Consider the following 23,860-nt stretch of genomic DNA (forward strand, 5'->3'; position numbering starts at 1 on the left):
TTTCTTTCACTTGCACCATGAACTGGCTGAATATTTTTTGTACTTCAGTATCTTTGTCAGAATTAGAAAATCAATATCAAGAACAATATATCAGACAATAACAATACAACAGAATAGAAATTGGCATACAACATCGGGGGGTATCTGGCCAAAAGTAATCTTCCAGACAAACTTTCTGCCCATTGTCTACATTTTCTATCTACAAAAAAGAAGAAATGTGGTGGATTGGGAGATTTGCATCATGGATGTCATCATCTACCAATATTTTCTCTGTATAAGTATATTTTGACATCATCCAAAAACTCAAATATTCTATATTAACATTTATTTATATCCCACTGAATAATGCAATTATGCCATTAGTTTGAAGAAAAGTACTATATATGAGATTAAATGCAGGGTTAAACAGGAGTCAGCAAATACATCAGGTGTGGCATAAGGGTTTGTTCTGGACTTCAGTCAAAGCACCTTTTTTTAACTGGACAAGTGACAATGGTTCAGCTCTATCACTAACAAGTCAGTCACATGAGCTTGCAGCTGGATGTCCTTCTATGACCTGGGTTCACTGTAGGTGACTTGAGTGCATTTGTATGCGTGTATGTCTGTGTGGGTGTGTGTCTTGGTTTTCAGTCTATTGGTGTCACAGTGAATCTGCAGTGGAGTGTTTGACAGCCTGTTGCTTTCATTCCAGGACTAACACTGTGTTCAGAGTAAAGAGATGGCTCTGTTGATCGAGCATCAGTTTAGACAGCTGCCAGCTGACAAACAGGTGGAAACAAGACCATTTCTGGAGGCTGTATCATACCTTCCACCATTCTTTGGTAAGTAAAGTTTGTTTCTTCATTGTGCCACAGTGCTAGTCACTGACACATTGCTGATGTTTAAGTGATGCATAAAATATATTAGATGTCAGGGGCTGTAGAAAAAAGCTTTAGTACGCTCAGATTTATACTTTTATGAGCTTATTAGGACTGCAGAGGTTTACCATAGACTGAGTTTACAGCACTGACCAACTGATATCAGACTAGAATGTGTAAATAATGAATAATTTGAGTCATGCTAACTGTTAAACAGACTGGAAATGTTTACATTGTCCTTACCAAATTTACTTTTCATTGTTGCGAATTTGATCAACTCTGATTAATAAGTGCATACCTTGTAGATAAGAAATCTGTTCAAACGTTTCCATAAAGATTGCAAAAACAATGTTGCTCTTTTCAAATATTTTTTTTTGGATCATATTTCTCTCCATTAAGTTGTCCACAATCCTTTAGCATGCATAATTTAATCCAGTGACCTGGATTTTAAGTTGTGAAAATTGATTAGTACGGTGTTGAGTTCCCCTTGTCTATTCACTAGTGGCACGGTGCGCCAGGGCATCTTTGTGCAACTTCATTCTGTATTAATACGCCAAAGTCCCTCCATTGAATTTGCCATGTGAAACCCTTGAAATGAATCAAGTCTGACGCTGGTATTAAACTCTTTCCTCCTTGTCAGCATTGTTTTTCTTGACCTAGAAACGCGTGGGCCAACTTTCCTACAAGCTATTAAAGTCTATCACACTCTTAGTACATTCACAAATGTGTTTGCCTAATTAGACATCTTCTGGGTTGTGTAGACAATATTTGATTGACACCTACATTGTTCTATTAGTTCCGCCTAATTATGGTGAACTAGAAGCTTTTAGCTTAAGTCAGATTAACTATCAATAGTTTCCAGGAGTGTATTTGGTTATCACAAAAGAATTTATCCCTTGACATGACTGGAAACTGTAGCAAGATCGTTACAAACTGAGGACGTCTCTGAAACAAGATATGTTGCCATCAGTATTGTGCCAATGCATCACATCAGGGCAATAGAGGGAACTTAGTCGTGAGTAGTTTCCACTAACAGCTCAGGGGCTGGAAGTGGTCTGGAGTGTCAACAGGTCAACCAGGAGCCGTGTGTGTTCAGGACTCCAGATGTCTCATTGTTCTCAATTCTGTCACCAAAATGCTGTGTGACACCAAATGAGGATACAGTATTAATGTCTTTGAAAACATAAGCTAGCCTGGGTTCAATATATTCATATAAACTTGACTGTTTCTTTTTAAATGTTCATTGTGTTGATTTCGACATCTTAGAAAATTCTCTTGTAATTCTTGATTGATTGATTGAAGTTTATTTCAAGAATGCAAGACAAAATGAAAAATTATTTTGAAAGAAGAAATAAAAAAGAAAAAGCAAACAAATAAAACAAAACATGTAAGTCATACAAATACATATTCGAGAAGGAGTGAGAAGAAGTATAACTTATAAACTTCCACCCCTTCTCCTTAAATAGTAAAGAACAATAATAAGTTTCCTGGTTTAAACCAAATTCTTAATATCCCTCACAGATTGTCTCGGCTCTACAGTTTTTGCCCCAATCAAGGCTGACATATCTGGAAATATCACAGTAAGTATGACTTCCATCTGTCCTCCAATCTCAGTGACAGTATTATACAGTCATGTGTACCATTTTGCTTAAGAAAATCAAAGCAGTCTATGATACCAATCCTGGACGATTCAAGACACTTCAGCAGATTTTGGAGGTAGAGAAAGAAATGTATGGAGGAGAATGGCCCAAAGCTGGAGCAACACTGGCACTTATGTGGCTGAAAAGGTCTGAGAAATGTTGTGTTTCAGTTTTGTAGACATTTTTTTACTGCATGTTTTCATTCAGAGTAGAAACTCCATAATCAACGTGCATGTCTTCTTTTGAACAGGAGTCTTAGATTCATTCAGATCTTCCTTCAGAGCCTGGTGAATGGTGAAAAGGATGACAACAACCCAAACCTCATTCGAGTTAATATCACAAAAGGCTATGAAATAGCCCTTAAAAAGTATCATGGCTGGTTTGTGCAACAGCTCTTTAAGGTGAGTTCAAAGTTTGACTCATTACAACAAGTTTAATAAATTTGTGTTACATGCTTGGAAACGAGTGAGTTGTATCTAAATTGGACTTTGCCTCTTTAGGCTGCTTTTTTTGCTGCTCCTTATAAGTCAGATTTTCTAAAGGCCCTCTCCAAGGGTCGGGATGTCAAGGAGGAGGATTGCCTGGAAAAAATACGAAAATTCCTCATCAACTTCTCTGCCACTGTTGATGCTATTTATGATATATATACTAAAATGAATGCAGACCTCAACTACAAGGTGTGACTGTGGGACACTTAATCAACCATAAAGTCTTTTGCATTCTGGCTGACATTTACCACACTCTAATGTTTCCGATCAAGTATTAGTGCACTTTTAATCACATGTGTGCCTTTTCTATTTCCCGCCTGCAGCAGCAGGTCTGGTATTTATTGATTTTATATTTTAAGTCTTGCTTTTTTTAGTCTTTTAATTCACAAGGTATATGTACATGATCAAAAGTGCTTGCAAATATGTGGAGGTAACACCAGAAATGAAAGTGCAACTTGAACCATCAGGTGGAATAAAGGCAAGAAAATACACAAAATCACATTTTACTCTGATCAAATTATTCTCAAACTGTATGCTGTAAATAGCCTTTGTTGTTGAGCAGATGCCATAGTTTCTTGAAATGAGCGCATCAGCCTTTCTGCCTTTAATTGTGTCTGTTTTCATACATGTCAACTTGTGTAAACCAGCTAGGAAAGAAAATGTAAATTATCGTTAAAAGTTTGGTCTGCTTATATCAACCCATCTGCTATGAACTCCATATTTTTGCTGTGTTTCCAAAGCAATGCAGTGCTCAGTGTTTTTTCCCTCCACTCTGCTTACAGGTGTACACATGATACTAAACCTGTATTTTCTTTAAACCTCTATGTAAAAAGTGAATATCTTGTTTTAGAATGTTACTGACCCCTAAATGGTTTTCTCATGGTTTTCTTGTGGCATGCTACACCTTTGTCCTCTTGCATTATCTTGCATTATGTGGACAGATTCATTCTGTACATTTAGTTTATATAATTAACCCCTTTAAATCCTTCAGTTTATGCCTAAAATGTGTTTTTTTATGGATAAAAGACTTGTTGTGGACTCTTTCACTTTCACTGGACCTTTGCTGATGTAACCGGACTGTTTTTGTTGTAGTTCTGCTACTGGAGGACAGTATGGCTTCAAAGATAAACTGCATTGGGAAAAAAGTGTTTACTGAATCTACAGCTATAATTGTAGCATGGAATGGTATACATTATTCAGATTTCAAGAATCTTAGCTTTCCAATGGTGTATGACATGTGTAGGTACTGCATTGTGTAGGTAGGTGAAGGCAGACTGAGTAAAATACTTGTTTGTAATGTCCCACCCACAGGGCGTCTGGTACCAACGTGTTAAAGATATAAAAGATATGTTTATAAATTAAACTTGCTTGTGACTATATTTATCCAATTTTATTTCATGTGCATTTCTGTAATGTTATTTTTTTTCGGTGAACAGATGCATTTATGTAATTTCTGTGCATTAGGGCACAGAAATGACAAAGTGGTCTTTATGTTTACGACTCTTTTCCCTGACGATGCCTTGACCCTAGAGACTTATGTCCATGTATACTTACATTGTTTGCTTTAATGCCTCTTTTAGTTAAAGATGAAGAACCAAATAAGCACAAATCCAAGTAAAACTTTCATGTGTAAGAAAAGAAATGTCATCACTTCTCTCATTTAATTGAAATTTTAAGTGTGTTTATTGTAAATGATTAATCAGTTTTCTATTTACACACATTTTTAAAAAACTGTGGATTTGGCATTTCTACTCAGATGCATCCCTTTTCTTTTTGATGTTTTTATTTATCCATGCTACTACTTCCACTTTTATAAACATGTATTTTACATAGTTTTTCTGTTTTCCTGTTATGGCTGCCTTTCTAGTCCAGATTGTTTGCTTTTGGTATTCCTTGATCGCCATCTTGTGGTGGTTTTGCCCCCCTGCTACTTTCTAATCAGCAGGCCATAGAAAATATAAGAAAAATGGCTTTTCCCTTTTACATTCTTTCTGAAATGAACCTAACAGTGTGAGGCCCTTCTTTTTTATACTTAATGTTTGTGGCATTCACACAGATTTTTTTCACCCTCTAAGGTCCAAGTACATGCAACAATGCAAACTGTCGTCCTCGCTCATTTTCCTAAATAATAACATTTGTAACTCTCTCTCTCTTTTGAAGAAAGTTGGAGCCAAACAAAGACTGAGGTACCAACTTTTTCATTTCCATTGCCTTGATCTCTTGATGATGACCAAGAAAGCAAACATGACAGAATTCTGTAATACTTATGGAAAGGAATCCCTGGTGGGTAGGAAGAGACTTTCACTCATGTTTGTCCCTTCAGAAATCTTGACCTTCATCAGCTTGTCCATCTTGCTGCTGCTTTTTAAACAATCCATACTAGACCTACTTAAAAGTTCCCTGGTAATTTTATTTTATTTTTAGATGTTCTGTGGTTCCTTGGGTTTGTCTCCAGAAAAGCAGACTATCTTTTCCAGAGCAAACCACAAAACACACAGAGGTGAAATCCAAGTTCAGAGGAGTGGTTACTTCTGTCAGTTGAGACAACCAACATTGCTTCAGCAAGCATTTTGGTAATATACTATAATAGCATTTGAGAAACAAGCAAACAAACAAACTGCTTTTCTGAGCTATGAAACCCCTGAGAAATTCTAACTTATGCATAATTGACACCCATGCAAGAATGGCTGCATTAAAATACATTTATAATAACACCGTGAAGCACATATGCATAAAAGCTAATGTACAAAGGCCTGTTTCCTGAACCATGCTTTGGTCAAGTTTAAAGAGAATTGAATAAAAAGTAAAAAGTCAAACAAACAAATACAACATTCCCTAAATTTAGTGTTTGAAACTCTGTGATTATTTCAATCATAGGTTGATTCCTATCCATTCACAACAAACTATTACAACTTTCTTTTTAGCTACAGCCCTGTTTTATTTTGAAGAAGAGTATTTTGTGCAGAGCATGTTTGTGCTCTGCACAAATAGCTTTAAAATCTGTAGGTAAACTCCGCAGAGCCCCCAGGGGCTCCTAAAGTTTCCTTTGGTTGCATACGTGTCACACCCTCCTTACATATTTACCAAAATAATTCCAGCCCATTCCTAGATATCAAATAGCTGAGAAATGGGTCAGCATTTGGGAAACCACATCTGTCACTAGGTGTGTTCCTTCAGCAGCAAGAGCAGAAAAGAAGGCCATTTATTAACTCTGCTGATGAATTAGACAAATCTTATGAGTGAAAAGTGAAAGAAAAGAAACTATGTTTTTACACTGATTCCCTTATGACATCCTGTCATAACCACAAACCCTTATGATGTAATGTGAACTGTACGAACTTGTCTTTGTCCTTCCAGGAATAAGGAGGAAGTTTTGATGTCACTAACTTGAACCAGTCTTCTTCAGAACTTTACATTTATAAAGTCAGCCTCTAGCGGCCACGAGTGGTACTGCACCTTGTGCTTCCGCGTTGGCTCCAGCTTTGAGGCAAGGTAGTGGTCACTTTGTCCCACCCAAAATCAGTGAAAGCATCCGTTGTTCTGATGGACGGCGGCCGGACACATAAAACAGGGCAGCAGTTTTTAGTTTGACCCCTTTCATTAGGCTCGAGTCATATTAAAGCTGAGGAGACGGCCAGATTGAGCTCTGCAGTAGCTTGGAAATACGTTTGAGGACTTTCAAACTATGGAAAAAAACCGCGGAGAATTTTAAAAGGGAAGATGGATCAGCTGTTTAAAGCAAGGCAAGTTTGTAGGTACTTTTATCTAAAAAATGATTGTAGATAATTATCCTTTGTATGTGTTACTTCAATGCGGACTTTCTGATAATTCCATGTAGAAATGTGTGTATTATGCTTTTTACTAAATAATAATAATAATCCCTAAGGAAAAATTATAAATATTTTTCTTATTTTAAGAAGTTGTCACTTTATTTATTAGATAGAATTTATTTATTAGAATTTAATAGAGGAAGCACAAAGTAGGCTTTTTTAAATATAAATGTCTACTACTTATATATTATTTAGTATTTATAGGATATTAGCTGTAAAGCCCTTAACATCTTCAACTCCTTGCCTGGTTCCTCCTTCTCCCACCCTTCCTCCACCTCTGGGTGATGTCACATCAGCAGTGGCAGAGCAGGAATTTCCTGATCTCTGAAGAGGCATTAGGGTCACTCAAATTTGCATACTTTCACAGTGGAATCCACTTTCTCAAACCAACAAGTGAATATCATACGATAACACTGTCACTCTGACAATGAGTTCTTTCTGCTTTCACACAAATCCACTAAATAATTTTATATTTCTCAGTCTGACTTAACAGTTTATCAAGGGCAGCCTCTCTTGGGTCTTCTGTCTTTTCACTATCAGATGCCCGCTGAAGTGTAAAGGCATGATAATCCCTGTCAGACAGAGTTGTGAGTCATTCCACTCCCTTTTGTGGGACCCCAGCTACCCTATTTGTGTTGCTCCTTTGCTGCAAAGTGTAGCTTAGATAGGTTGTCAGTGTCAACACCAAACTCAGGAAAATCTTTAGCTGGAGAGGAAGTTCATGTAGTGCATATTATCTTGTCAGAGTATAGGGTAGCGGAAAAATACATGTTCAGGGAAGCTGGAGCAATAAAAGAGTCACGTAGTGAGAAAATAGATGGGTGTTTTAAATTCAGTGTTGACAAGTAGTTTGATTCTGCCTGAGAGCCCAGACTCGTGCTGGTTTATCCATCAGTCCTTGGTTAGGCTTTAAATAAATAAATAAAAATAAACACACACACACACACACACACACACACATATATATATATATATATATATATATATATATATATATATATATATATATATATATATATATATATATATATATATAATTGTTTAGAAAAAGCAGACGTTTCTATTTGTTTTTCTTTTTTCGTATTTTACATGCTGTTTCTCTTTTTGTTTGGCAGAGCTCCTACAAGCTTCATCATAATTTCCAGTCTCCCTTGAAGAGGAATTTTGAGCCTCATTGTGAAAAAAAGGGATGAATGAGGTACTGAAGGGTTAAATGTCAACTGTATTCACTCTGGACTAAAAGTTGAACTTTTCAGAGACACCGTTTCTCAAAATTTAAATATTAGTTTGATTATTTGGATACATTTGTTCATCCTTTTGACGAATGTAAATAATCCTACACTGTCTTTGCTGTTTAAGAAGATTTCTTTCATTGTGTAAACTTATAGTTAAGGGTTTTTTGAGGTTGCCATCACACCGTTTTGACAAATCATATTTAACTACAAGATAACATCAGCTATGATAAAAATCCACTGCAGTTGCTATCTCCTCTTTCCTTCTTCCTTATGTGACCTGGAGATTGATCAGGCCTACCATAATTTAGGATGTATCACATCTTTTCCTGTATGCTACATAGATAAGCAAGAGCACATGCAAGACTTAAAGTGAGGATGTATATATTTAAATCAAGAACAATAAAATGGGAAGATCCATGAGTCAAATATTAAAGTCATGAACAAAGTATGTAAAAGAAATGAAGAGATTAAGAATTATTTTTCTTATAAAGTACTGTCCCATCACCAACTAAAAATGCTTTATTCTGCACGTCACTGTTATTTTTCCAGGGCCGTTCTGCTCTCCTTAAAAGGTGCCACCTTGTCTTCTCCAAGGCCGACACCCTTGGTTCTGATTCTGCCAGAGCTGCTCCGTCTGAGGACTCTGGAGATGGTGTGGCTGCTCAGGCTGAGGGTGATGCACCTTTCCCCCTTTCTCACCTCTCACACCTGTTTGAGAGTGAAGATGGTTCCCAGTCAGTTCAGGACACGAGTCAGGATTCAGTCCCAGAACTGGTCCAGCCCACGCAGCCCACAGACAGCAGACAAAACCTGCGGATGAAGTTCCAGGGTGCTTTCAAAAAGGGAATTTCTAACCCAATGGACCTACTGGAATCCACCATATACGAGTCAAATGTGGTTCCAGGCCCTAAGAAAGCTCCCATGGACTCACTCTTTGATTATGGTACCTATGGAAGGCAAAGCAACCAGAAAAGACGCAGGAAGAAGGTCCCAAGAGGGTGAGAAGAGCCTTTACTGTCTGTACACTGCACAACCTGTGTGTTTCCAGGGTTTTATGATTCTGTGACCTTTTATTTTCTTGGTTTAGGTATTTGCCTTTTTTTTCCCTTTGCACTTGAAAACCTTTACTGGATTTTTTTTCAAGGGTGAAGTGACTGGTTTGGAAAAAATCTGTCATTAAACAAAAACCTCCTGAGCTGTAGCTTTGTAGACAGAGGTGTGCCACATGAAGAGGTATACTGTGGGCAATTCAGTCCTCCATTCAAGTCATTCCCAGACCAAACAGAGAGAATGTTGTTAGTTTCTCTGCAGCCGTTGAGGTAATATACTTGGCTGCTGCCTGTTCTAAGCTGCTCTACCTGCCCCAAGTATAAAGAAGACCATTTATCAGGGTGCTCAGGAGTGTTGGTGTTTGCTTAGTGTGTACATTTATCTGTTTAATTTTTCATTTTTTGTCAATGAGGAGTAAATAGAAATTGTGGATTCATGGGGTATCTCTGCTTTTACATAGTCATCTTCATGTGTGTACAGTGTGGTTTAACATCAAGTCATATTTCTTTGTCCTCTTAGTAAAACTGAGGCATCATGTGACGACGATCAAAGCTCCGACCCACCAAAAGTAATGAAAATATTCAACCGCTCTCTACTGTTCGACTGTGTGTCACATGGAGACCATGAGGCCCTTGAGGGCCTTTTGGAGTACCTGCAAAATCAAGGGAAGAGGTTAACAGATGAGGAGTTTAGAGGTAAAATGTTGAGTTCCCAGTTATCTCACTTTAAAAAAACAAAACCATTTCTATCCATTTTCTGACTCTAAAAGTTAAAGTTTGTTGTTTGCTATAAAGAGGAAACTCAGTCTTATCTTCTGGCCTCTTGAACTTTGACCTTCTGTGTCCCTCCACCCTCTTTTTGTGCTTATTTTTGACTCAGAGGATGTGAGAAAGAAAATGTTGTAAGTCTTTATCCAGAGGTAGAAAGGCCTGCCAAAGGAAAACTCCTTGTGTGTGTCTGCAAAGTTGTCCTAGGCTTGTATCAGTGAGCAGAGAGAAATCACAGCAAACTGCGGACTCTGTGAGAGAGTTAAATCTGGCTTTAGGTTTCTACTTATGTACTGAAAGTGAAGAGCTTGTTTGATCCCTATTTAAACAGTTTATTACTATAAAATCTTTAACACTTTGGTGAATGTTACAGTCCTGAAAATATGTCTTTCTTCTTTCATTGTAAACCCATTGTCACTACACTTACAGGACCAACAGGAAGTCACATTTCACTCTAGAGAATACTTATGCAGAGAGAAAATATACGTGTTCATAATGTGTCAGTCAAAGTGACAGCTGAAGTGTCACTTTGTTAAAAAGTCATTTCTAAACATAACTGCTAATTATACAATCATGTATACTTAAGTTTATCTGATAGAAATGAGTACTGAGACTAAGGATCATGTCATGTCAGACAAACTGACTTACAGCAGTAATTTGTGAAATATCTTTTTTATTTAGTTAGTGTCAGATTGAACTAATTTTAATGTTTAGTTGTAATTAAAGCACTTACCAATGAGAAAGAAGAAAATATATATTCACCGTACAAGAGGATTATCGAGGTTACCAGTACCTAAAACATGTACCAGCAACCAGCTTTTGCCTATAAAATGATGTGTAACAGGCAATGGGTTTTATTTTATATGTGGACAGGACTGTGTCAGGGGGAAGTTGGGCCATTGTATAACTTTTATGGGAAGAAACAAAGAAACATCAATTGTCCAATCAACCAAAAAAAAAAAAAAAAAAAAAAAAAACCTGTTTTGGTCTAATTTTTTTCTTTGTTTATATCCACCAGAACCTTCTACAGGTAAGACGTGTCTGCCTAAAGCCCTGCTGAACCTCTATGGTGGTCAGAACAACACCATCCCACTACTGGTGGACATAGCAGAGAAGACTGGAAACCTCAGAGAGTTCATAAATACACCTTTCAGGGACGTCTACTACAGAGGTACGAAAGTAACCTCATGATGTCCACATGCTGTGACATCAAACTTTGTAATGGAAAATAAACTGTAATGGAAACACATTATGACTTGGACATTAGCAGTTTTGACAGCGTGATCCTGCTTATTTTTACTGGCTTGAAGCTGACAGAGACTCTGTTTTATTGAGGGCTGCTGTCTGTGTGTCAGTGTAAGGAGACGGCCCCAACACAGAGAATAGGAATGTATTTACAGGATGTATGTTTATAGCCTGTAAATGACAACATCCAGGCTTCATTTGTTTAGATTTCATCCTTTGGACCCATACTGGTTCTAAAATCGTTTTTCAACTTGTAGTATTAACAATCTGCTACTTAAAATTCATTATTAACCAACATTTGCCAGTTTATATAATCTCCAGCAGCTTGTAATTGTCTGTACATTTTTATGATAAAATGTAAAATGCTTAAGAGTGTAAATTCTTTGGGTTTAGACCCACATAAACATCATATATATATATATATATATATATATATATATATATATATATATATATATATATATATATATATATATATATATATCCCTGCAAAGCATTCAGTAAATTTGTTTTCTTATTTCTCAACACCCATAGTTTTTTCTTGTGTAACCTTGCTTGCAGAATTCTGGTCAAAATAATTAAGTTAAACACTTTAATGTCTTTGATTTCATCTCATTTTGGCAAATAACTTTTGTTTGGTATGTTTTCAGTTCAACACAACAAAATGCAGTAACTTTTGTGTGTTGTTTGTCATTGATAGGCCAGACGGCACTCCACATCGCCATCGAGCGACGCTGTAAGCAGTATGTGAAGCTGCTGATGGAGATGGGAGCAGATGTTCATGCTCAGGCAAGGGGACGCTTCTTCCAGCCCAGAGATGAAGGCGGCTACTTTTACTTTGGTACTGACTTTTATCAGACCCAAAAAAAAGTTGTTTTTTACAGCAGCTTTAATTGTACTTCTACTTTCATTTTCCACTCTTACATTTTTGCTTACAAGTGGTTATTTGGTCTTTTACTGTAACTTAGAGTGGACATCTGTGTGTTGTGCAATTGCAAAGATCAAACTATTAAGTCATGGAACATTTTTTGGGTAAAGACGCCCCGGTTGCCACAAAGAAAGGAAGCAACATTACACCCCACCCCTTTGACCCTTTTTTAATTTGACTAGTTTTTTTCTGGACTGATGCAGTCAGGATATTGCTGAGGTGAGCTACACCTTATACCCAAATGTTTTTGAAGCATTGCATGAGAAATGGTCAGTAGAAATGCTCCAACAACACACGAGAAGACAAGCATTATTTCATGTGTTCAAGTAGTGTGTCCAGTGAAAGGTGTCTGTGTTCTGCAGTTAGGAAAAGCAAACATCCTCTGCCGGTGTGGAGTGCCTGTCTGACTTTTACACAGAAAGAACAGAGAAATCAGGGGTTATAAACTAAGCTCAATACTTCCCTCTGCTGGCAAATGTTTTATTTCAGCAATGACAGTCCAGTCAAATATCTCTACTAAAAACAAAGATAGATTCTGGAGTCTTATGAGGTCTATTAATTTTTTTACCCAACCCAAATTTAACAATTTGTCATTTGATTGCAATCAAGTATAATATGCCTCTTTCATCACAGAGGAAATTATTCCTATTTTCACTTAGCATGGCTGTCATTCCCAGACGTGTCTGGGCACAGTGTGAGTAATTTGCTGTGGAGCTTTGCAGCGAGGTGAACAGGAACCTGGCAGTGCTGATGGCTAATGGGATTTAGACTCACACTAACTCTCTGCGTGCACCCGTGCAAATCCATGAAGAGGAGCGTTTCTATGTGAGGTGACAAAGTAATCTGTCACCCATGGCAACGGCTCACTTTCAGCAGCTGCTTTTGGCACTGTGGGCCCCTCCCTCTAATTGTGCTGCTTTCATGGTGGGGATTTAAGTCAGATCTTTCATCCATGTTTAGTATGCTTTGTGAAGCTACAGTTCTTAATTAACCCTCCTGGTGATTGGCGTAATTCTATCCTCAAATACAGTTCTATTAATTTCTTGTGATTTCAGGTTTAAGTAAGTGCTTTATTTGTTTGCCCAGGTGAGCTGCCTCTCTCTTTGGCTGCATGCACTAACCAACCTGACATAGTGCACTACCTGACAGAGAACACTCACAAGAAGGCTGACTTGCGACGGCAGGATTCACGTGGGAACACAGTCTTGCACGCGCTAGTGCACATAGCAGACAACACCAAGGACAACACCCGTTTCCTTACAAAGATGTATGACCTGCTGCTAATTAAGTGTACCAAGCTCTATCCAGACTGCAACCTTGAGACAATACTCAACAATGACGGCATGTCACCTCTCATGATGGCTGCCAAACTTGGCAAAATAGGGGTAAATTTACATAGATACATTTACAAACTAATGTGGTCATTGCCATATTTATTTTCTAGATTACTGTGCTCAAATAAAAGTTTATTAGGTCATCTTCTCCATATTCCTCTAGGTTTTCCAACACATTATCCGACGTGAGATTAAAGATGAAGAAGTTCGTCATCTGTCACGTAAGTTTAAAGACTGGGCTTATGGTCCAGTGTACTCCTCTCTCTATGACCTGTCTTCACTGGATACGTGTGGAGAGGAGCCATCTGTGCTGGAAATCCTTGTCTACAACAGTCGCAATGAGGTGAGTAAAGCTTGTCAAATAGCTGAAGATGAAATGTTGATTCACTATCAGAATATTAAAAGACACACATAACAGTTATTTACCAGACACTTTTATCCAAAGCAACTTACATTGTTTAGGCAGTAGCATTAACGGTTTTGCCTAACCCAACTGGAAGGTGTTATTATTTGTCCCCTGGGAACTTCAACTCTGGTCTCCTGCATGGTCTACAAACTGAGCTATTTGGCCACATGTTTACTGTTTGCTGTTGTGTTCATTTTTTCTCCCCACAGGTGCTCCTGATGGTTGTCTGTTGTGTTTATTTAGAAGCCTTAAAATGTGGATTGTTTCCTTTCAGGTGTAGCAGCATAAACATACAAAACATGCATAAAGTTCATTAAAATGTTCTATGTGTAAAATGTCAGGATTTCTTATTGTTATTTTATATTTATCAGACTATGTGTTTTTATTTCTGGTCCTGTTGACAGAACCGCCATGAGATGCTGGCTGTGGAGCCCATCAATGAGCTGCTGAGGGCCAAATGGCAGAAGTTTGCTGCAGTAACTTTTTACATCAGCGTGGTTTCCTACCTCACCACCATGATCATCTTCACCTTGGTGGCTTATTACCACCCAACACAAGAAACGGTGGGTGTTAAATTACTGTAAATGAATGGGAATAAATTTTTGCACCACATGAACATGTTGGTGGATATATGATATAAGTATACTGTACATTCTTGGTGTTTATGTAGGTCACAAATATGAGGTGTAATGAAATGACATACTTTATTTGTCCCAGAGGGAAATTAGAAGTACATCCAATTTGCAACATCTGCCCATTTCTGTTAAGATACAATTTAATGTAGTTTTAACTTTGTTAATATGAACCCACATGTTGTTTTTATACAGTAGAAGACTTAATAAGCTGTTAGTAAGCAATTTTTAAGTTTTACCAAAAAACACACTAAAAAACTGAACTAAATATCTAAAAGAAATCAGTTTTTTGTGGTTTTAAGAAGAAACTTGAAAAAAAAATTACTTAGGCTATTATTTTAGGAGGCTCGGTGGTTAGCTTAGGCATCGTATTGTAAAGACTATGTTGTCACTGTGGTGCTTGTGTTAATACGTTGAGGAATGTTTTTTTATTTTACTCTTGTAATTCTGAAGAATACTGCAGCATGTCATCAGAGCTGCCTCAGGAACTGTCTCAGTCTACCATAAAATAGTCTGTTTTCATGCTAGCTAAAGCTAACATTTAGCTGCCAGTAACGTCTTATCTAATATACAGATACAGACAGTGGCTATAATTAACTACTTCTTTAACATGCTGGTATTTTTTTTAACAGATCAAAAGTCATCTCTGCCCATCATACATGTTTTTTCCCTATGAAAATAATCCTTTCATGCCATAAAATGACTTAGATGTATTTCATCCTCTCTTACCCCAAGCAGTGCAGTAACAAAATTCTGGCTCTAATTAAAGTTGAAGATTTAACACATATGTTAGCACAATATAAAGTATGGCAAGTTATGATTTAATTGGAGACGATATGCTAATATGAGCTAAGATAACCAGCTGCTGGCTCTGGCTTTCGCTACCAAGCTTTTCTTCTAACTTCTGAGAAAATTAAAAGATATAGGCACAAAACTACAAGCATTTTACGTCACTATTTTTTCCAGTCAACTTTTTTGTTTATAATGTTTCTCAACACAGTGTATTTTTTTGCACATGTTGTTTGGTACAGATGAGATTTAGTTGAATATCTGTGAAGTCATCATCACATATAAGCTTCATATTTCCTCTCTCAGCCTCCGTACCCCTACACCACATCATCTGACTACTTACGGATGACAGGAGAGCTTGTAACACTGGCATCAGGAATCTTCTTCTTCCTCACAAATGTAAGGGTTTGTTATGTTGTGATTGTCACCACCGTCTTAGTTTTCTATAATAAACCTGTAATAACAGCACTGATGTGTCACAATGGAAACATTTCTCTTTTTCATTTTCTTTTATAGATTAAGGATGTCTTCCTGAAAAAGTGCCCTGGGGTGAAATCTTTATTTATTGATGGATCCTTTCAGCTGCTGTAGTAAGACTGCATCCTTTTGCGGCTCTTGCTATATTTCTTTTGATTACTTTTCCTGAGGCATATTTTGCATTCTCTTAACAGATTAATTTCTCAGGCTTTTCCCTGTCATGTTTTTATAGTTTTATACTTTAATTAAAATTATGATCCAAACAATAGAGCAGAGGGTGTTGAGCACCTTTCTGACCCATGTTAATTTGAACCATTAGCTTTGATGTTTACGTTTAGAGAAAATACCAAATGATACCTCCCACATCTTTCACCGTTCATGTATGTCTTAAGCAACAGAGCCAGATAACTGACAAAGCTATTTTCTGTCCTCTTCAGCTTCATCTATTCTGTACTGATCATCATCACGGCTGCTCTTTACTTGTCTGGCATTAAGGCCTACATTTCTGTGATGGTGTTTGCACTTGTCCTGGGCTGGATGAACACACTTTACTTCACCAGAGGCCTGAAGCTCACTGGCACCTACAGCATCATGATACAGAAGGTTAGATGGTGAACACCAGAAACAGTCAGCACACTCAGTCAGCTTAGCATGTTGTAACTTCATTTTTTTTGTTTTTCTTCTTAGATACTTTTTAAAGACATTTTCAGATTTCTGCTGGTGTATGTGCTCTTCATGATTGGATACGCTTCAGGTGAGCTAACAAGCTGCTTTTGTTCAGTCATTATTACTAATCCATCTGTAACTTTATACTTTAAAAATCAAAGAATTGCATGAATAATATCACAGTCTCAGTCCGAAAGTAAATTATTTTATTTTTTCTGACATATTACTGTACCTGTTCACTGACATCTAAGACAAAAGCCTGTGTTTCCACAGCATTGGTGTCCCTGCTGTCAGTGTGTCCGCCACCAGGCACAGTGTGTGATGGGGCCTGTCCCACCTACCCCAAATGCAGAGATCCAGACACTTTTAGTACTTTCCTGTTGGACCTATTCAAGTTGACCATTGGGATGGGAGATCTGGACATGATCGAGAATGCGCTGTATCCAGAAGTCTTTCTCATTCTCTTAGTCACTTATATCATTCTCACATTTGTGCTGCTACTCAACATGTTGATTGCTTTGATGGGGGAGACGGTGGGGCAGGTGTCCAAGGAGAGCAAGAAGATCTGGAAGCTTCAGGTGACAAAAGAGTTTCCATTTAAACTTAAACATAAGGATTTTTGTTCTATTAAAAAGCAAAGATAGATTCATAACTGTATTGTGACCCCTCAACCTTATCATTTAAACTTATAAGTTGATGTTGACAATTAGTCCTGAACAATAAGTTAGCTGATTCTGAAAGAAATACTATGAGTGTGACAGATATTCAGTTTGAAACCAAACAGAAATTTTGAGCTTACAATGGTAGAGCATACCTGCGGAGACTCTCAGCGTGGAAAATTCCATAAGGATCCATTTTATTTCATCTGTTTTCTATATCACTTAGTCCAATTTGGGGTCGCGGGGGGCTGGAGTGACCAATTAACATAACATGCATGTCATTAGACGGTGGGAGGAAGCCAAAGTACCCAAAGAGAACCCTACCACTGTGCAGCCCAAATCCATTTCTGAAATGCACAAATGTCTGTTAAGTCTGGGTATCACCAGACAATTCATGACCTTGGAAATTTGTTTAAAAAGTTCAAATCACTGTTATAAGGATTTCTACTCACTTCAGCTGTTTACATTATGTTTTATATACAGTGGGCAACGACTATCTTGGACATTGAGCGCTCATTCCCAGTCTGCCTTCGCAAGTTTTTCCGAGTGGGGGAGATGGTAACTGTGGGGAAGAGCTGCGATAACACACCAGATCGACGCTGGTGTTTCAGGTATTTTTAATTACCCATTATCATATGATGATATTTAATACCCAGGCTGCCATGTATAAAAAAAATAAGATGGATCAGATCTCCTTTGTTGAACTTTCACCAAAGCTTCATTGTAACACATGCTACAAAAAATCTTTTCCAAACTTTTTCTTTTTACTTCAAATTCTGGCTACACACTGTAACAGATATATAAATGTAAAAAGGTATGCAGATGAACTATCACTCATAGGCACAACTCAACAGTTATTTGTCCTAATTAGGTTCTTATCTTATCAGGGTGGACGAGGTTAATTGGTGTCACTGGAATCAGAACCTGGCGATAATCAATGAGGATCCAGGCAAAAGTGAGACCAGCCAAACCAATGGGCTGCAGCAGAGTGTCAAAGCCTTGAGGAGGGGTGAGATTCTCTTTATATCCTCCTAATTAATTGCACAAACAAATAGAATGTTTACTAATGTGGGCCACACTGACATTCATTCATACAGATAAAAGCATTTCTGTTTATCCCTATGCAGATCGCTGGACCACAGTGGTCCCACGGGTGATGGAGTTAAGTAGAGGTCCTCATCCTCATGATCAGGTGATAGAGATGGAGCCACTGACATCCAGGCACTGAAGCCTGAGCAGGACTAGTGAAGAAAGCCATCAGTATCAATGAGATGCCTCTGTAGGGGGCTATTTGACCAACTCATATGCCTTTTGTTCAAAAGGAATATATTGACTGATACTGCACTTGCAGGATACCAAAGAGAGCTAACGTTAGGTTAACTGTGTCAAACAGTTATTACAAAAAAGTGCAAAAGCTGATTCTACAATGTTGTGTACATTTCATACATCAGTGGGCGATCGCTCAGGGATTTAACAATTAGAATATTTCATATTGTTCTTATATTCTTGCAGAAAACAGAATCATGAGCATTTTAATATCCAGAAAAAGTGTAGTTACTATGCCAATGCATTAGTACTGCAAATGAAAGCTTACTTTCCCCAAATGTATTTATAGATCTATAGAATAGTTTTAAACTTTCCTCACCACATATTTTAAAAGATGTGTTTGCCTTAAATATTATACTCTACATACTCATTTAAATGTTTGCGTTTTCAGGTTTAAGGTTTATGAGTTTAAAAACAGAGTAGATCTATGTTAGGCAGTATATTATCTTTCCTTCTTACTTACTGTATTAATCAAAAACACTACATTAAAGGGCTCAGGCATGGATTGCCGACTTTCATTTTAAACTGAAACAATGCACTGTGCCAATTTCTGATGTACGCATTATTATATTAATACAAAGGCGTTATGCTGAACAAGATGGGCATGATGAGCAGGTTATAGTTGTCAAGCAAATATGCAAATGCAAGACAATAGCCTTCAGTGTTATGGTTTGTCTTTGAATTTGCAAAGTTATTGTTCCTTTGCAGCTGGGGTATTTGCATAATCAACTCTTAGTCTCTTGCTATTATGTACCCCCCCCCCACCCCTTCCAATTTGCAGCAGCGTTTTCATTGCAGTTGGCTCTTTGCCCTATAAGCCATCTTTAGAATTGCATCAATTGCATGAGAGAATGTTTGTTTGTGTTACTGTGCTACATGGCAAACAGTTCCTTTTCTCAACTTTACTACAGTAAGTAGGTTACAGGTCACGGGTCATGTTTACATTTCAGGAACAGGTCAATATATTTTTATATTGTTTGTACATTGCTGCACAGAACAGTAAATACTGGTCATATTCAATAAACTGTCTCTTTTTCAAATATTGCATAAATTTAAGTTCTTTCTTTATAATTGCTACACATTAGTTCTATTAATTCTTTATTGTTTGCATTAGGAAAAGGAAAAATGCTTTGCACTGTTTTAATTTTGTTGGAAAAATAATAAGAGAATCAATGTTTTGAATGTTTTGAGAGAATGATGTTTATAAGATTACACTTAATAATATAATTACAATAGTACAATGGTCAAAACATTGAAACAGTAATGGGATTTAAAAAAAAAACAAAACAAAACAAAACTTGATTTTTGTATTATATACCCAAACTGAGTGGCAGAAATGACTCAGGCAGGTTTACTTCCACAAATTTGCTATAAAATCCATTTAAGCCACTGAAAGGTATGCTCTAACAAATGGTATAACAGGTTGTTACAGGCTTAATCAAACATAAAATATTAATATTTTGTGACATTGTAATACCTACAAACATGAGATTTTTTTTAGATATAAGTGGAAACAACCTTTAAATCTATACATCAATATTTTAATAAAGTTAGCATCACATAATTTTCTATCTGATTATTAAAAAAATCATCAACTACTGATCCAGTACAAAGCCCAGCAAGAACAAGATTAGAAACTTTGAAAAAAGAAACTTTTAAGTCAAATGGAAAACTGCGACAAAAATGGAGTTTTATCACTTGAATCGTCTTAATGACGTGTAGTTCCTTTAATGGCCTACTGATGGCAGCAGAGGGTTACCTTTCTCTCATTTTACTCAGGCGGAGTAGGCAGTCTAGATTAAGAAGATAAGTGTGCGCCATGTCCGTTGCTCGTTATGTATGCTGCTCAGATAAAAAAATTTTTTTTTTCCTTTTTAGCTGTAAATATATAATTGACAGGTTTAAATGTCACTAGTATGAAAAGCTTAGGTCTGTAAAATATGGCCGGTTTATGAAATATCAACTGTGTACCTTTGGTCTCTTGAACACCTGGTCAGTAATTATGGGTTTTTGGATTCCTAATGAAGCTACAAGCTGGCAGCAATTTACAAATAGGTTCATGCCTTTCACCTTTCATCATTTTACCTCCCTTTTCCTTTTACTCAGTAATGTTTTATACTCATTGTAAGAGCCCACCCTCGCCTCCAGTCCTTCTCCTCTCTCTCTAAGGCCAGCAGTGCTGAAGGACACAGGGAATCTCTCACCACCTCAGAGAAGAGGCTAATCCTCTTTGCCCCAACTTTAACTGGGCCACTAATCCTCCAGGTTTATCTAAGCAGTGAGCACCTAGCGCTGCTGACAACTTGGCCTGCCCTCCTCCCTGCAGCCTGTTAAGTAGGGCAGGGCTCGGTCCTGCAAGTGTCACTGTCAGCAACTCTGGAACCACACGCTGATACAGGAAGTGTGAGCTGTTAACAAAATGGCTCACTTGCTTGCAGCAGATGTGCTCGGTGCTACAAAAGTGTCTCAACAAACCAAGTGACAGCCAAGCAGGATCATTCTTTAACAGTTATTTGGTAACTGTATATAAGGGAAAGTTGACAGTCTTAGTCAGAAGGTCCAAGGTAAACAAAATAGCTTAGAAATTGGCAGTACAAATTGTTCAGCTATTGTCCAGCCAGTTAAGCTTTAAGGTGTTTAGGCTGATGAGTCTCAAGCGGATACTGGGTTGGACTTAGGCCAACTCATTCTTTATTCACTAAACAACACTTCAGACTGATGAATAGCTTCAAGCAACATATTCGCTGTCTGTCTGAAGCCCAGCAGCCTGACACAGAGGACACCCATATTGCTCCTGCTCCCACTGATCGTTTCTGCTTTTATTTTTAAATGAGATGGATACAATATTGCTGAAAAGAACATGTTTTATTATTCTGAGCTAGTGCTAATTCTCCCCTTTGAAATAATTCCTCTCTTGATCCTCTAGTGAAATATTTCACCAAGGTGTGACATTTCTAAATGGAATGAGCAATCACTGGAAGCACTGGGAGATGAAGAGCCAGAGACATATTGGTCAGGTGGTGTGTGAGATGACCTTTCAGTTCATCTAAGATGAAACGAGGCCGCTGAACCCGAAATGATTCAGAGTGTCTAAACTGACAGGCAAGGGCAGAGTTTCAGTCTGCTGCCTGGCCTCCATAGGCATCTCTCATGATTTATTGTGAAATTGCCAGGGACTCAATGTGGCGTGCAGGTGAATGAGTTTTGCTAATAAGAGAAGCATTTCTGCTCCACAGAGCTCTTTTTCTGTCTGGGCGAGCGTGTATGAAATCAGTGTGCAGTCTCCCAGCACCACACGCTCTGGTGGAGGCGGCTGCCTCATCAGTCTGCAGCTTATCTGATGTTTTAGGTGGGTGGAGAGGTAGGGATTGAGTATAAAAAGGAGACACAAAGTGCCTGTATTGAGCCCTCGAAGGTATCTTTGTTGTTGAACATGCAGATTGGCTGTTTCTGGGGTTGCTTTTCTTCAGGAAGTGTGCCGGCAGTTACTTGAAAATACTCAAGACATGTTCAACCTGGTTAACAGGCCACTATAATAACTATAATCCAAACACAGCACAAACTCAAAGAATGTGGCTTTTCATTTATGTTACTTGTGACAAAGCGCAGGAAGCTGTTAAACTGCAAAATAGACAAAGATCAGTGCTGCTGCACTATAATTTTTGACAATTGAAATTTAAGAATGGTTATTTGACATATCTGCTATGTCTTTATAACATGACTTTTTCCAGGCTTCAGGGAACATGCCTTGTCTTGATAACATGTAAACTGCATGAAAAGTGAATTAATCTGCCTTTGCTTGATTACTGCATTTTCTTTAAAATACTATCCTGTATATATGTCTGCATATAAATTGTACCGTCCACCTACTCCCTTTTTCCATTTGTTTCTCTTGGGTGGTGTTGTTACTGCTGTAAAGGTGAAAAGGGTCAATTTAACAACAGGATTGTAGAAGCTGGCATATGGTGGTGATGTGCAAAGTGACTCGTAAGACTAATATGCTTACCTTCATTACATGAACATCCAGTCTTGCATCTTAAAATTTGTTTAAGAAGATGTTTACAGCAGATGAGAAGCAAGAAAGAAAGAAAGAAAGAAAGAAAGAAAGAAAGAAAGAAAGAAAGAAAGAAAGAAAGAAAGAAAGAAAGAAAGAAAAAGAAAAAACAGGCATAGAAGTCATTTGCTTTATTTCCTTATGTCAAACAATGATACAGAAGAGAGGAGAGGTCAAATGAAAAACAGCCATCTACATTAAAGTAAAGAAATTTCAGTCCTGAGATTGACAAAAAGCAGGGAACAGACAAAATATCTACTGTGATCATTGGGATGGAGGAGGGACAGTGGCAGTTTCAGCAAATTGAAGATGATGGTTGTAGGGAGATTGCAGAACTGGAGAGGATAAGCAATCACTCGGATGCTTGGCTGTAGGCACATTCAAAAGTTGAAAACCCCACAACTAAAGGATTTTACAGCTTTTTTTTTTCAATATTCAGAATTCTTATTTCGAAATCTAAGACTCATATATTATCATTAAAAAAGAAAGCAAGGTATTCTTTACATTTTTTTCATCCTGAGGAGACAGAATCATTTTTAAACACAATACTGCAGGGAGAACAATAAAAGAGATGCTTTATAGATTTCCCATTTCCATATATATTATTTTCTCAAGGTTGCAGCACCCTCAGACTTTGGCAGCATTGGTGCACTTGAGATCATCTGGGAATAAAAAAAAATCCCTAAGACAAAAAACAAAAAACAAAACAAACCAAAAAACAGCCGTTTGTCCACAGGAACATTCGGAGAGCCTCACAAACAAAGTAAAATGATTCAGGAGGAAAAACATAAATAAATAGAAGCAAAATCCCCAGACTTTTGCATTTTGATTGGATTCAGATATACCCAATGCATAAACCAGGTGAATATTTTGAGGCCATAAGCTTTTTCAGCTGAACATACATAGTTGTCATGCTGAAGAAATGAAACACTGCAAGCTCCTGGAATTATGCACTACTTTTAGAAAAGGGCTCCAGGGCTGTGCTTTTGGGGAAAGATCCTGATTTATTTTAAATGTGCTGATTTTTCACCTTGTGGCACATTTAATAAATACTAAAAAAGAAAATTCAAATTCAGTAGTGCTCACATGACCCATCCGATTTCATCCAATAGCACTAAAAAAATGGATTCTGACTGTGAAGCAAAACAGTAAATCTTTACAAACATTATGCAACACCGCTGTAAGGCTGAGGGGTTAACTGTACATGCCTCCTCAGTACTATCTCAATTATTGATTAAAGTATTCTCTTGCTAGGTATGAGTCAAATGCAGAAGACTGGCCTCATGAATTTATTCTCTCTCAGATGTTTAAGAAGGGATGCTGGGAAGAGCTCTAAGATGAGAGCCCCAGGAGCCCAAGGGCAGCCAGGGGACATGACTTAGGTTGACCAAAGTGGTATGGAGACCCCCTCCCCCCACCCCTCTCCACCAATCATCTGTAGGTTAGAGAAGCAGCGCCAAGACTCAACAGAGTAAGC

At 37.7% G+C, this 23,860-nt stretch overlaps 2 protein-coding genes across 3 annotated transcripts; both read left to right on the forward strand.

Moving 5' to 3' along the window:
* Positions 1-486: 486 nt before the first annotated feature.
* gltpa (glycolipid transfer protein a) lies at positions 487-4,368 on the forward strand. The gene is made up of 5 exons (XM_041999767.1): positions 487-821; positions 2,379-2,437; positions 2,511-2,644; positions 2,748-2,898; positions 2,998-4,368. The coding sequence occupies exons 1-5, from the start codon at positions 719-721 to the stop codon at positions 3,178-3,180; spliced, it is 630 nt and encodes a 209-aa protein (XP_041855701.1). The 5' UTR covers positions 487-718; the 3' UTR covers positions 3,181-4,368.
* A 2,099-nt stretch (positions 4,369-6,467) lies between these two features.
* On the forward strand, positions 6,468-19,352 carry trpv4 (transient receptor potential cation channel, subfamily V, member 4). Of its 2 annotated transcripts, none has more exons than XM_042000608.1 (17): positions 6,468-6,728; positions 7,931-8,013; positions 8,600-9,048; positions 9,620-9,795; positions 10,886-11,038; positions 11,813-11,953; positions 13,127-13,425; positions 13,538-13,717; positions 14,185-14,343; positions 15,508-15,600; positions 15,718-15,791; positions 16,116-16,281; positions 16,366-16,432; positions 16,618-16,922; positions 17,487-17,614; positions 17,891-18,012; positions 18,131-19,352. In XM_042000608.1, the coding sequence occupies exons 2-17, from the start codon at positions 8,005-8,007 to the stop codon at positions 18,229-18,231; spliced, it is 2,622 nt and encodes an 873-aa protein (XP_041856542.1). In that variant the 5' UTR covers positions 6,468-6,728; positions 7,931-8,004; the 3' UTR covers positions 18,232-19,352. The 2 variants fall into 2 exon arrangements, with proteins under 2 accessions (XP_041856542.1, XP_041856543.1); XM_042000609.1 differs by having other exon boundaries at positions 6,712-6,736.
* Positions 19,353-23,860: the final 4,508 nt, after the last annotated feature.

Source organism: Melanotaenia boesemani, chromosome 11 (genome assembly GCF_017639745.1).
Source record: "Melanotaenia boesemani isolate fMelBoe1 chromosome 11, fMelBoe1.pri, whole genome shotgun sequence".
Taxonomy (NCBI): Eukaryota; Metazoa; Chordata; class Actinopteri; order Atheriniformes; family Melanotaeniidae; genus Melanotaenia; species Melanotaenia boesemani.

What these genes read in the sequence shown, in the direction of transcription:
- gltpa (XM_041999767.1), top strand. Translation starts at nt 719, where the DNA reads ATGGCTCTGTTGATCGAGCATCAGTTTAGACAGCTGCCAGCTGACAAA. An exon ending in ACATATCTGGAAATATCACA is followed by an intron (nt 2,438 to 2,510) that starts GTAAGTATGACT and finishes ATTTTGCTTAAG; the next exon opens with AAAATCAAAGCAGTCTATGA. An exon ending in TTGTGCAACAGCTCTTTAAG is followed by an intron (nt 2,899 to 2,997) that starts GTGAGTTCAAAG and finishes TTGCCTCTTTAG; the next exon opens with GCTGCTTTTTTTGCTGCTCC.
- trpv4 (XM_042000608.1), top strand. An exon ending in ACCACCCAACACAAGAAACG is followed by an intron (nt 14,344 to 15,507) that starts GTGGGTGTTAAA and finishes TTCCTCTCTCAG; the next exon opens with CCTCCGTACCCCTACACCAC. An exon ending in ACAGCATCATGATACAGAAG is followed by an intron (nt 16,282 to 16,365) that starts GTTAGATGGTGA and finishes TTTTCTTCTTAG; the next exon opens with ATACTTTTTAAAGACATTTT.